The following is a 14,981-nucleotide window of genomic DNA, read 5'->3' on the forward strand; positions in this document are numbered from 1 at the left end:
CCAGTTCCTCCTTCCGGGAGAAAGCTACCCCCAGAGACCTCACCCTGAAGCCAGAAATTTTAGTTCCTCCCCATATGTCCTTGGTGCCTTTCAAGCCTTCGCCTAAGAACTGGAGCTCAGAGGAAGTGAGTCTGTCAGAGAGTGAGTCGGTTAGTGAGTAAGTCTGTGCGCAGGTCCTTTAAAAGGAGTGTTTGGAACTGCAGCCGCCCTCATCTCAGTCAGCTACAATCTCTGCTGGTTTTCACAGCCAGAATTTATGGGGTCTTCTCTCCCTGGCAATGGAACCCTGGGCTGGTGAGCCTGGTGTGGGGCTGGGACCCCTTATTCCTCCGATGAGGACTTCTGTAGCCAAGATATTCATCCGGATTTTTAATGGTCACATATAGGTGTGAGAACAGCCCTTTCCACTGCCCCTCCTATCAGTCTTGAGGTGTCTTCTTCTGTATGTCTTTAGTTGTAGTGCTTCAGTTCAGCTAGACTTCAAGCAGTTCTCAATGATGGTTAGTTTGTAGTTTAGTTGTAACTTTGTTGTGGTTGTGAAAGGAGGCAAGCACCACGTTTACTCTGCCATCTTGACCAGAAATCCTGGAGCCTCTTTTCATGTTTATCAGCTATTTTGCTTTCCTCTTCTGTAGATTGTAAGTTCATATTACAGTTGACCCTCAGTCAATCTCCTGCTCAGTTGAAAAGCCACATAATTTTTGACTCCCCAAAAACTTAACTACTAATCTATTGTTGACCAGAAGCCTTACCAGTAACAGTCAGTTAACATATATTTTGTATGTTTTATATATTAAACACTGATGCTGTATTTTTACAATAATGTAAGCTAGAGAAAAGAAAGTGTTATTAAAATGATAAGGAAGAGAAAATACATCTACAGTATTTACTGAAAATAGTCCACATAGAAGTGGACCTGAGCAGTTTAAACCCATGTTGTACAAGGCTCAACTGAATTTCTTTTTTGTTTTTTCTTTTCGTATTGATTTTAGTGGGGATTTTTAAAATCGTATTTTAGATACTTATCTTTTTACATTTATATACTTTCTAGATAATTTCTGTTTGAAACCTGTCTTCATTTTTAAATTTATTTTTGGATGGAGAAATTTTTTATTTAAATAACATAATTTGTCAATCTTTTTATTTATGATAATTGTATTTTACACTCCCTATCTGGTTTTATAAAGATATTCTCTGACATCTTTTAATGAAAGTTTTAACATCTTTTTTTTTAAGTCACTATTTTTTTTAATTAAATTTATTGGGGTGACAGTGGTTAGTAAAATTACTTTGGTTTCAAGTGTACAATTCTATAATACATCAAGTTTTAACATCTTTTGATAGTGAGATTCACGTTGCCATTCAGAGAGTTTGTCCTTTCAGTGAAACACTTTCGAGTGCCTACTATATATCGTGTTTCCCCAAAAGTAAGACCTGCCCGGACAATCAGCTCTAATGCATCTTTTGGAGCAAAAATTAATATAAGACCTAGTCTTATATTATATAAGACCCAAACTTATAGTAAAATAAGATTGGGTATTATATTATAATTATATTATATTACACCTGGTCTTATAGTATAGTAAAATAAGACCGGGTCTTAGATTAATATTTGCTCCAAAAGACGCATTAGAGCTGATTGTCCAGGTAGGTCTTATTTTTAGGGAAACATGGTAGTAAGTGCTGTGCTTGGTAAGAGGGATATAGAAGTGTATAAGGTCCCATGTTACCTTTGAGGAACTCAATTTTAATGAAGGAGACATAGGCAGAAAGAACATGAGCAAAAGTAGAAGAGATATAAAACTGAATTAGATGTTCTGAGAGCTAGGTTAGTTCAATATCGATCACACAAGTGTGGGATGTGACAACAAGGTTGGAAAGATGGAAGTAAGACCGTGAAGGCATTTTAGCATGGAGCTCAGACTTAATCTTGTAGGTTAGGTGTTTTCAAACATTTTTAGCATCAGAACCCTAACTTCAAAGGAAGTTAATGATAACAACTATAATAATCCTCATTCTACCAACTGAATCTCAGAGAGATTAATACATTAAACACATTGAAAATTTTCTCTTACTAAATTGCTTCTGCAAAACAGAATGCATTTGAAAATCACTAATCCAAAGGATTGGAAGATATTGAAGGACTTGAGCCATGAAAAAGACATAATTAGATTTATATTTTATGTCTATGATGCTAGAAACTGTCTGGAGGTTAGATTTGAAGTGAATAAGGACTGGATAAGGGAAATCAGCTATGAAACTCTTACGTTAGTCCAAATGAGAAATTAAAAACTTGAACTGTAAGTTCAGATGTATCATATGGGATAAGTTGGAAATGATAAAAGACTGCAGCAATTAATAATGGACCAAGAAGAAATTTGCACGTGTCACATGAAGGGACAAGCTATGGTAAAGGGAAATGTAGCAAGTATTTTACCTTTAGAAAACTAATGGAAACTCTTGATTTAGTGGGTTCATGTAATTAAGGTTGAACTGGTATGTTTTAAAAAAAAAGGGTGATTCAGTAGTAAAAGAGAAAATAAAAATGATGTACTTATTTAACTTCAATTTGATAAGTATCCATGCTGTATTTTCTAGAGTTGCCACTAAAATAAAAATAGGAACAGAGCTTGTAAATCCACACAGCCAGAGGGGATTAAAGAGCCAGGATAATAAAAATCATAAAGAAAGGAAAAAAAGAGGTAGAACAAATAAAAGTATAAAATAAGGTCCTATACATATATGTACATATAGAAATAATTACAATAAATATAAGTTGATTAAATGGTCTCGTTAAAAGACAAAAGTTGTCAGATTGGATTTTTTTAAATGTCAACTATACACTATTTACAAGAAGTGGAAAAAGACTGAAGTAAAGATAGGGAAAAAGTTATACCAGGAAAATGTCAACAGCAAAGCTGGTGTGGTTATATTAACATTAGACAAATGGATTTTAAAGGGAAAAAAAAAGTTATTAGAACAATGCCAGCATCTAAAATAGGAATTTAAATACAAACCTTGGAGATGAAGTGAAAAGAAGGTAATAGTGTATTTCCAAACAACCAGTATGTTCAATGAGTTATACTGATTTGAAGAATAAAGAAAAACAAACTAAGTTTGGGAAACAAATACCCATAGCTATATGAAGTTTATAGTTTAACCAAAGATTTCTGGTTAAACCAAAGATTTAACCAAAGATTTAAACCAAAGTTTAACCAAAGATCTCTGGTTATAGTTTAACCAGAGATTTCAGAAATACTGGCTTTTTCATTCCATGTCATTCTAAGTCTCTGTGTTTGTGGGCAACACATATAAAATTAAACGCATTTGGTAAGCATTCACTCTTGTGTTTTTCAGGAATTCAAAATGTCCTCAGCCTCTTTTGTGCAGTCCTCACAGAAAATAAGGTTCTCTTCCATTCCGCAAGTTTCCAGAGACTTAGTGATGCTTGCAGAGCTCTGGAATCTTTAATGTTTCCTCTTAAATATAGGTGAGATTTTTTCATTTGGTACTTTAATTTATTTCCAAATTATTCATTAATTATTAATGATTAGTCAAAATGTCATAGCATAATAGATTTGAACCACAGGGCATATTTTACAAAGTCATGATTCTGATAGAAATCTAACCTAGAATTTGGAACTTTTCCAAGCTGTCTGTTACTGAGTGTTGATTAATTTAGTAAAAAAATAATTTCAATAGTATTATAAGTAGTATTTAATTCTCTTTGAATACAGTTGTTGATAAATGTTTTAAGTTAGTGCTATATGATTATTTGATATTAAAGAATTACTAATTTGGGGATTATAATGGTATTATGGTTTTGTTAAAAAAATCGCCCTTATCTTTTTTAGATATCTGCTAAAGTATTTATATATAAATAATATGATGTCTGGAATTTGCCTCAAACAATACAATAGGGAAGAGAATAGAAGTGCATAGAAAAATATATGTGATTATACATTGGTAATTGTCAAATCTGGATTGGGTACATAGGGCTTCATTTTCCTTTTTTTCTCTGTTATTTGAGGGGGTATGTTAAAATTTTTCTATCATAAAAAGTAAAAAAAAAATCTAAACAGTGATGCCTGATAGTGCTGTAAATACAATATTTTATTCAATATACATTTTTTGTCAATTTGATAATTATAACATCTAGGAAACTTAGGTTCATATAAACTAGAAAAAAATTTAGACTGTCTGCAGATCTTATTATTTTTATTTTGACCTACCTGCTTTTCTTAATCCATAGATAAAAAGAGTTTCTAGGCCTTAATTTTACTTCGCCATTCTTATTGAATGAAAAAATTGAGTACAGAAAAATGGAATTTGAAATATTGTTTTATGTAGACAAACCATCACCAGTATTGAGGGAAGAGCCCGACTCATCAGGGAGTCAGTTATTAGATGTTACCATCTGATATTAGATTTCTATATAAGGAAAAATGCTTTCAAGCAAGGTTTTAAAAAACCAAGAATACTGTTTGCCTAGCAGGAGAAGGGATAAGGAAGCTGCCCTGTGTTCCATTTGCTTTATATCTTGTTATCTCTGATGTCTTTCACATGAAGATTTTTTTAATCTGTTCTTTCAAAAATTAAATATTAACAACTGTAAGAATATTATTGATAATTTCTAGACATAAGTAATCTAAAATTCATACAGCATAAAAATGAAAGAAAAATATGTTTATATTATGGAAAAATACATATATCTCACATATATTTTTATTATTTCCAGTTACCCTTATATTCCTATTCTCCCAGCTCAGCTATTGGAAGTTCTAAGTTCTCCAACACCTTTCATTATTGGAGTACATTCTGTCTTTAAAACTGACGTCCATGAACTTGTAAGTATACATCTTTAAATTGCCAATTACTTAGGCTAGAGGTTTGTCATATTTCCATATTTCTTTGAGTTTTATAACATTTCAACTAATTACTATTTTCAGATCTGTTGCATTCCCTATAGGAAAGATTGGCTGGGGAAAAAAGCATCACTAAAAAAACTAAATATATTAATTTTTCCTATAGGAAATATGATTTACAAAATGAATTCATTAATATTTTTAAATGCTCCTCTTTTGGAGCAAAATGCAAATTAAGTTTATCTTTCTGTATTCTTCATCCTATCTATGGGAAAGGAAAATAAAATAATGTATTAATTAGTATTGTATATATACCTTTGTTATGAGTACTTTATTCATATTTTGAAATGAGGCCTGTGTTAATGCTGAATGGTATAACTAAAAAGCAAAAGTCATTTGCAAAAGAGTGAAAGGTTTTAGTGGAATACTACTTCAGTGTGTACCCCACCAAATTATCTATTCTTCATGCCATATGAATAGAAATACCAAAGAAACAAAGTAATACTCAATATTCAAGCCAATTCTGGAATAATGTATTTAGTTCCCTGTACTGCATGTTAAGAGGGATTGTAATAAAATAATACACTTCAGAGAAGGACATCCAGGATTGTCAAGAGTTTAGAAAACATATCCTGTGAGGCCCTAAGGAAATTTTCTCAGGTGATAACCTGATACTATTTGATAACTAAACATAAATATTTAAGTGGCTGTTATAGGAAAGAAGGGTAAGATTTATTTTTTGTAGCTCTAAAAGGCTGAAATAGAATAAGTGGTTATAGTGGATGTAGAAAGAAATTTAGGCCCAATATAAGAGTTTTCAACCATTGGAGCTGCCCAATGATGATGAATGGATTTCCTTATGTGAGGAAGTATACTCTCAAGCACTATAAGTAGAGTGCAAAGGAATAGATTGCATGACACTTTCCAGGGCATTTAAGAACACTTCTAAAAAAGTTGGGCTATATGACATCTATGATCCACAAATCTTTAAAATTTTGTAATTCTACTTTTGTTTTAGTTTTAAATGCCATCAAAGGGGTAAGCTGTGTTGGTCCTTAATACATAATTACAGTTGGTACTTAATACAAAAATCAAATCATAGGTGTTTTTTAAACTGATTCAACGTGGTAATTGTAAACAGGACCCTCATTCATATATTAATCATTCTCCCTAACCTTATATGTTAACATCTAGTTCCTGTGTAACTTTGATATCACCATATAAAAATATGTGTAAATTAATAAACATATTCAGTAAAACCTAGTTAGTACTAATTGGAAGCATATCCATCTGGTTTGTAGGTAGTTTTTTCCCAGTAATTTTTTTTCTCTGGAGGTGGGATGAACCAAGTGTTGCCAAAAGTAAATTTCTTAATTTTTTGATGAATAAATTAGAGTGAATTTTAGTCCTGTTATCAATGTAAGAACTTCAACCTTGGCTAATTTCTCTATTACATTTTTATGTTAGTTATTTTTAAATAAACTTTTGTAAAATGCTACAAGTAGTTTACTTTCTTGAGTACCTAAACAGTACCATTTTGATGTATACTGATTGCTTTGCTTATTAACTCTTGTAATAATTACTATGCTATTTAGATTATGGGTAAACTACTATAATAAAATATTCAAAATGCAATGGCCCAAACAAAATGGAATTTTATTTAACACTCACATGGCAGTCTGTAGCAGTGTTCCATTGTGCCAAACCAGTTTGCTCCATGAACTCATCAAAGGTCCAAGCTTCTTTCCTTCTTGTTTCTCTACCGGAATCCCCTCAGGCGTTGTCATCATCTGAGGGTTCAAGGTTGGGTTGCTGCCAGTCCATAGTTTCAGCCACGAAAAGGGTAGTATCTTACATCCCCTCTATTTTGAGTGCTCAGAGGTGTACACATCACTTTTCATGTTCCATTGGCAGAAACATAATCACATGTCACACCTAATTTCAAAGGAAGCTGGGAAATGTGGTAATTTCCCCTTATCCACAGGTGATACATTTAAAGGCCCACAGTGGATGCCTGAAACCACAGATGGTACTGAACTCTATATATATTATGTTTTTTCCTATACACATATACCTCTTCACTTAAGAAAGCACCTTACAGCTTCTCTTTGGCATATCCGAATTGCCAGTATCACTACTCTTGCACTTTGGGACCATGATTAAGTAAAACAAAGGTTATGTGAAAACAAGCATTGCAATAATGCAACAGTCAAGATGACTACTAAGTGACTAATGTGTAGGTATCATATAAAGCATGGATACGCTACACAAAGGGATGATTCACATTCCGGCCAGGAAGGAGTGGGGCAGCGCAAGATTTCATCACACAACTCAGAATGGCGTGCAATTTAAAACTTATGAATTGTTTATTTCTGGAATTTTCCATTTAATAGTTTTGGACTAGTTGACTGAGGGTAACTAAAACCTCAGAAAGCAAAACAGCAGACAAGGGGGGACTACTGTATACAGTAGCTGGGAAGCCATCAACCCAGCATTCTATTGCTGTGGACAGCCAAGAGGTTCTTCCACACCAGTGCTTCTCATTTTCAATTAGTGAAGGCCAAATTAGTTTAACAACAAATACATTTCAGTAATTATATTAATTTTTTTTTTATCTCCTTTAGTTAGATGTAATCATAGCAGATTTGGATGGAGGCACTATTAAAATTCCTGAATGTATTCACCTCTCTTCCCTCCCGGAACCACTTCTGCATCAGACTCAAGCAGCTCTTTCTTTGGTATGGCATTTTTTTAAATAGTAATTTTCTTTAATTTAAATCTAAAATAAGATAATTAGAATTAAATATCATTGGCAATATAATTACTTAAAAAAGAAAGTTCTTAAAACATGAATATAGTCTCATGTAATATTTAGGAGTCTGTATCAGATATTATTTAAAGAATATTCTTTGAATCTTAACTAAGTATTTGTTCTACTTTCATTCTTTCACTCAGCCTATTTATTTAGTATATATACTCAATACTCTCCTAGGTATTGGAAGCACACCTGTGAAAACAAGACTAGACTCTGCCCCAAATTCACTGCTCGCTCTAAAATCCACCATTAAAAGCCAGCACTTGTTCCTGTTCCTTCAACCTCCTTATTGACATCTCATTCCTCTTTGGTAGATGTGCTACTTGCAAAATAGTGTGATACTGTTTTGCCAACGTTTTCAGTTTACTACGGGAAGATGTAACTTATAGATAAATTAAATGTCCAACATTCTATGTAGTCCAACATTCTATTGTAGATAGATTAAATGTCCAACATTCTGGGTGTTTCCCATTGAAACAAATTTAATTTTTTTGGTAGCTATTTTATCTTAGTTGATTTTTAAAAGCACAGTATTTTATTTTACTGACAACATTTTAGGTGTCCAGTTAACCATCATCAAAAAATTGAAAGTTAGAAATTCTGCATTCCTTTTCAAGCCATTATATTCCTTTTCAAGGCCTTCATATTCTTTTTTTTTTTTTTTTGTAGTTTTAGGTGCACAAAACAATGTAATAGTTAGACATTTAGCATTTATGTCCCTCACACAGTGTCAACCCTCCTCCCTCCATCCACTATCCCTCTGACATCAGCCATTACATTTCCACTGTCTCTCTTCCTAATGCTGTACTCTGCCTCTTGTAACTATATATATATATATATATATATATATATATATATGTATAAAATTGTAGTTGACATTCATTATTGTTCAGCTTCAGCTTCAGGTGTACAGTGCAGTGATCAGGCATCTACATCTTCCCTGAGGTGATCTCCCTAATGAGCCAAATGTCCATCAGATACCCTACAGAATCTTTACAACATTATTGATTACATTCCCCAAATTGAGTTATATAACCCCGTGACAATCTTGTGGTTACAGACTGTGCTTTCTAATCCCCTTATCTTCCACTTTATCCCCCTCCCCATCCCACATCTAGCAACCCTCAGTTTTTCTTCTATGTCTCTGAAACTGTTTCTGATTAGTTCATTCATTTATACTTTTCTTTAGATTCCACATATAAGTGAGATCATATGGTATTTGTCTTTTTCTGTCTGACTTATTTCACTTAACATAATATTCTCTAGGTCTATCCATGTTGTTGTAAATGGTAAGATTTATTTCTTCTTTATGGCTGCGTAATACTCCATTGTATAAATGTACCACAGTTTCTTAATCCTGTCGTCTACCGATGGACATTTTGGTTGTTTCCGTGTCTTGGCAAGGCCTTCATATTCTTCTTGAATAATATTCCAGGCTGAACTGCTTAAAATCTTCTTTTTCTCTCTTAAATAGGAACTTAAGTAGGAACTCAGAAGTCTAGAATTACCAGGAGGGATTTTATTCTCAGAAAATTTCAAATTTATGTTAGTCTCTATTGTTGTAGAGGTAGCTATAGGATAGGAACATTTAGAGAAGATTGATTTTTTTTTTTTCCTAATGTAATTTGTAATCTGGAATACAAGGTGTGATAGAGTGGAAAAAATATGAGTGTAGGACTCAGAAGACCTAAATTCAGTCTGTATCCTGCCACTGAATATTACTGAGAAAATCACATTCCATCTCTAGATCTCTGTTTCCTGGTCTTTATCTGTAGGATGACTGTTTCATACATAGGATGACAAAATGACTGTTTCTCAAAGTGAAGTATGGAGATGATTGGGTTATATATGGCAACCATTTTTATTTTAATATGTATTATAGTGTTTATTAAAAATTGCATATAAAACCTGTAATTTTGCAGATGATAACATCTAAGAAAACACTAGATTCAAAGAGGTAAATTGATTTAAAGACAATTTAAAGAAAAATATTAACTAAATAATTACATTGGTGGTATGTGGATATATTAAAAGCTGAGAAGGTAGTATTTGAGTGATTTTAAAAGTTTAATGTTTCTAGAAGTCTTTAAGTTTTTAAATCTTATGTGTGATTACTTAATTTGTAATTATTCAGGGATTAAGTACTAAAATTAACACAGATTAAGATTTTAGTTCTTAAGTCACTGGCTTTTGGTAGAGGTTTTGCTGCATAATGGTATGTATACCTTGACCTGTAATACCTGTACCACCAAATTTAATCAATGAGTAAAATACATTTTTGGCAAAACTGAGCATGCCTATTTTTGTAGTTATCAAGCACAATGGTGGATTATGTGCTACAGTGTGGTACAATAAATAAGACATAAGAGTATAGTATATTGTCAGACTAGGACCAAAATGAAATCATGTTTGGACCGTGTCGGAGCTTTGATACACAAATATATGAGCTTCATTTGGTTAGTAAATAATTGTAATCAAATGGCAACACAGTACTTAAACTGTGTAATAACCATTGGATGATTTTATAAACATGAAGATATTATACTGTAGTAATGTTTGGGTGATTAGGCTATAAATATTTCCAATATTTTAGTGTCATTTTAAAGTATTGTTTTGAATCCTTCAGTCTATTTTAAGTATACTACCAAAACCTGAGTATTTGAAAATGATTTTGCAAATAGAAACACAAAAATTTGCTATATACTGATGCAGTTTTATCTTTTTCTCTGCAGAAGTTCTGCACGGATCTTTTTTTCTCACCTGTTCCCCAACCTGCTTTCCTTCAAAGCGTAGCTCAAATGTTATCTTTGTTTATTAGCTTTGCATAGGTTGAATTAATTATACTTGATATTTCATGTTATTCTTTATATATTTATAGTATTTGCCTCATTGTATTGTACTTTTACCTGTCTGGACTGTAAGGATCATAAGCTTATTTTCTTTCTCCTCACATTTCAATTAATTAATTAACTAATTAATTTTTAGTTATATTAAGAAACATAAAAACAAATGCTTGTTTAAAATTTTCAACTGTGTAGACAAATAGCTCTGCCCTAGGCCATTCCCTTCTCAGTACATGTACATATATAAATTTAAGGTTTATTTTGTTTTATTCTCAAATAAATGAGACTATATTATGTGTGTTTTTCTAGAACTTTTTTTCATTAAGTATTTTATGTATTACCATACAATTAACCTCTGGTTGTTTGCAGAACGTGAAAGCATTCACGAGACTCTACAAAGTTGGAGAGCAGAAAGATTTATTGAAAGTCAGGCAGAGAGAGAGAGTTCTGTTTGGAACTGGCAAAAGGAATTTTGCCAAGGCAGTCTGATAGAGAGAGCTGCCAAGAGAGAGGGGTAAGAGAAATACTGGCAGAAGAAGCTTACCAGGACAGAGTCTGATGGAGACAGCTGTGTCGATAAGAAGGCGTGCTAGTGTTTTATATTTTCCATGCAGGATGTAGGGTGCTTGTCAGTTTGCAGAGGAGTTGCCGTTGCAATTGTCTACTCCTGAGAACTGTCCTGTTCCCATCTATGATGGGTGTTTGTAAGTGTGCAGGGGTTTGCTGTTGCAATTCGGAACTGTTCTGTTCCTACCTATGATGGATGTAAGGTGCTTGTCAGCTTGCAGGTGCAGTGCTAAACCAGGGGAGTTGGAGCCAAACAGTTAATATTTAAGCTCACCCCTGTTAGCCCAAAAGCTCGCTCCTTCTGTTAACTCTTTACTTGTCTCATCATTTTGTCTTTGAGATCTTTCCACGATAGTACATACGTAGGTTGCCTCAGCTAATTGCATTGTATTTCCTAGGAAACAATACTATGATTCATGTGCTGGCACTTTTTCATCATAATGTTCCAAGTAGATTAAATAATAGGTTTTATTGATATTAAGGTCTTCTTCATAACAACACTTCCTTGCTTTATAAAGGTTCTGCACCCAGATTTGGAAGTGGCAGATCATGCTTTTCCCCCTCCACGAACAGCTTTATCCCACTCAAAAATGCTGGTAAGAAGTTTAAGAGTTAAATTTGATGCTTTTAAAGAGAGCTGTCCTTTTATTTGTATGGTTGTTAAAGAAGCTGAATTAGATGGGATAGACTTGTAAAAATAATGAGAGTGAGATGGACAGCATAGTTTAAAATAAAAACAAACAAACAAAAAAGGTGGGGATTAGATGAACAGCCTAGTAAAAAGTGCACCAAATTAGAAATTAAGAGAATTGCCATTGACTGACCTTGTGACCTGCTCAAGGAAGAGCCACAGGGCAGCTCATTAACCGGGTAGGGAGAAGGGAGGGCTACAGCTATTGCGGTGAGGAGGCAAGAGTAAGTATGGGACCAAAAAAATCAGAACCTGGGTTATAGCCTGGAAAACCATGCCAAGCAGCACATCAGAAGGGTCGACCAAGGATAAAAAAGGGACGCTTACAAAAAATGGAAGCAAAGATTGTTGACAACCAGAGACAATTAAGTTTGAGGAAGGAGTAGATGAAAATAGTCCTAATTAGAAGCCATAAAAGGGTGAGTATATAAGAAAGGTCCCTTTTTTATTTTGCTGCGCGCGTTTCTTAAGAGATGAGCTTTGTGGCCAGTAAGGAGACTCATAGATGGACACCTTTGACAAGTTCCTTAAGCATTCTTGACTATTTCCTCACCAATTAAATAAAGGGTTGACTAAATAAGTCTGTAAGTTTCCTTACAGTTCTAAAACTATGATTTTATTAAAACCTGAATTATCAAAATAGATTTTTAAGTCATGCCTTATTAACATAAGAATAGATTTTTATAATTTGAATGAACTTTGGAAAAATTTTATAAGCTTTTAAAGTACAAAGGGTTGTTTTTTCCTTTTATATTTGTGACGAATTCTTTTGATGGCTCTCAAAATCAATTGACTTGGGAAATATACCCTTCTTTAGCATGGTAAAAGGGGAGACTCTGTGACTTATGTTTTTTTCTGATACGAACCTTGGATCTAGTTTTGTTTGGTTCAATTTTAAAGAGAATTATTTAATAGCCTACACTGTCCAACAGTGGGACAGACTGGATGCCCACCATTCAAGGCTGCCACAAATGAGACGTATGTGTAGGAAGTACAGACAGGCAGACTTACTAAATAATCCCTCAGGTTCTTTACAGTTTTTTGATTTTGTGATATTTCATTTGTTTTTTAAGAAATTCCATTACCTAACATGCTTCTTCTTATATTTTCAGGATAAAGAAGTACGTGCAGTTTTTCTTAGATTATTTGCACAACTTTTCCAAGGATATAGATCGTGCCTACAACTTATAAGAATTCATGCAGAACCAGTAATACATTTTCACAAGGTAAGATACAATACTGTGTTGTATCTATCCAAAATGTATACTCTAATTGAATAAAACAACTTGGTTGTCTTTTTCTAGCCATGTATTTTGACCTTAATTTATCGAATGAGGTTATTTTAAAATAACTGCTTTGTGTGGTTAGATGATAATATTTAATAATATTATACTACGGAACTGGCATGTTTACCTTCTAAGTATGTTATTCTTTAAATGGTTTTTCTTTTAAAATTGAGTGTTAATTTCTGATTTCTCCCCTCCTGCTTTATAGACAGATTCATTTTTATTCTTTCTAGTATATGTAGTATTTCAGGTATCAAAAACTCTTTTTGAGAGAAATGTATTTCATAATAACACATCTATGCATAAAGACATTTATATATTCAGGTTTTTATCTTTCTATTATATTTTGTTTTGCCTATGCATTCATTACTGAGTGATAAATTATTAATTTCACATTTTCTTTTTTTACAGACAGCTTTCTTGGGGCAGCGTGGTTTGGTTGAGAATGATTTCCTTACTAAAGTTCTCAATGGAATGGCATTTGCAGGTTTTGTTTCAGAAAGAGGCCCTCCCTATAGATCCTGTGATCTCTTTGATGAGGTATAGTTCTTATCAAATAATACATTATTGACAGACAAAATTAGTGGTTAAAAGTAGAGAAGTAGTATTTTAAACTTTTAATTGAAATCATAAATATAAATTAAATATCAAATAATCCAAATATTATTTGGATCTTGATATTTATAATGTGGATTAGAAAAATTAGAAAAAACATAATTATAGGATGTTTTAGAAGTATATAAAAAACTTGAACAACTGAATTTTAAATAGTTGATTAAAATTTTTTTGAAAAATTGACAGTAATTGTATAAATGGAGCTCTTATTTTTGAAGACAATAACACTATTTCTTTATCAGTTTCATAGAGAGAAAGGTCTAAGTTTAATGTATAGATATGTGGTTTCAAACAGTTACATGTAGTCTCTCAGTGTCCTAGAGCCATAGTTTAGCTTAGCATTCTTACTAATCAATAATCAACATTTGTCTAGCTCCCTTGAGAGATACTAAATATATGGAAGGCAGATGTAAGTCTTTATCTTCAAGGAATTGGCTATATAAAGAGAAAATTAGGACAAATGTGACTCATAATAAGGATGCTATTTTGTGTTAGTTGATATTTCTCTTATTTTAATTCATTTTTCCATTTATCATTGAGCTGCTTTTCACAGCAACCCATTCAGGTGGATAGAACAACGAATATTACTCCCATTTCAGTTTCCAAAAGAGCACTGTATTGGAACCAATAAATCTAAAAGTTCCTTGAACTCTATAAAAGAAAAACACTCTTAGCACCCAAGAAAGTGGAGAATAGTAATAGTGATCTTATTTTGCTGCTGGTGGTTTCATTTTATATAGAGAAGATAGGAATTAAAGTTTTAAAGATCCTTGATTCAGAGAAGGATCTTTTAGTCTTTGTAAAGATAGTTAAGTATTCACAGGTAAGAATGAAAGAAGAGACACGTGTTTTAGTTCTGAGTATGGAGACCTACACCAGATGCTTTTGTTTATAATTAACACAAAGCATATGAATATTTAGGAGCGATTGGCCTGAGGTAGACAATTCTTTCTGATCAATTATTAATCACTGATTCCCTAATACCACTATTAAGTAAATATGACGTAGTCATTGATTATCTAACACTAACATATATCAGCCTTTAGATCCTGAACTGAGTAATTGATACATAATGTTTTATGGGCTTAAATTATATGCTCTTCAGAGTCTTTTAGCTCCTATATTTTATTAGTGTCTGAAGCATTCTTAATCGTAATATTGGTTTATGTATCCCCTTTTTTTTCCATCCAAATTCCCTTCATAGCTCCCTCTGGCAATATCATCTCAACTAATAAATCAGATTTAATTGCAGAAAACTTGCTTGCTGCAGCCTCTGACTATTTTTGTAAGTCCTTCCCT

At 32.8% G+C, this 14,981-nt stretch overlaps 1 protein-coding gene across 7 annotated transcripts in view; it reads left to right on the forward strand.

The window, feature by feature from the left end:
- Positions 1-14,981, forward strand: part of SBF2 (SET binding factor 2) — a 401,342-nt gene that overhangs the window by 213,658 nt on the left and 172,703 nt on the right. For all 7 annotated transcript variants that reach the window (XM_033119785.1, XM_033119784.1, XM_033119786.1 and 4 more), the window contains exons 7-12: positions 3,358-3,490; positions 4,739-4,847; positions 7,490-7,603; positions 11,609-11,686; positions 12,894-13,007; positions 13,479-13,607. In XM_033119785.1, the coding sequence (XP_032975676.1) occupies positions 3,358-3,490; positions 4,739-4,847; positions 7,490-7,603; positions 11,609-11,686; positions 12,894-13,007; positions 13,479-13,607 (677 nt within the window). The remainder of the gene's footprint in view (positions 1-3,357; positions 3,491-4,738; positions 4,848-7,489; positions 7,604-11,608; positions 11,687-12,893; positions 13,008-13,478; positions 13,608-14,981) is intronic.

The sequence above is a fragment of the Rhinolophus ferrumequinum genome, chromosome 11, assembly GCF_004115265.2.
Source record: "Rhinolophus ferrumequinum isolate MPI-CBG mRhiFer1 chromosome 11, mRhiFer1_v1.p, whole genome shotgun sequence".
Taxonomy (NCBI): domain Eukaryota; kingdom Metazoa; phylum Chordata; class Mammalia; order Chiroptera; family Rhinolophidae; genus Rhinolophus; species Rhinolophus ferrumequinum.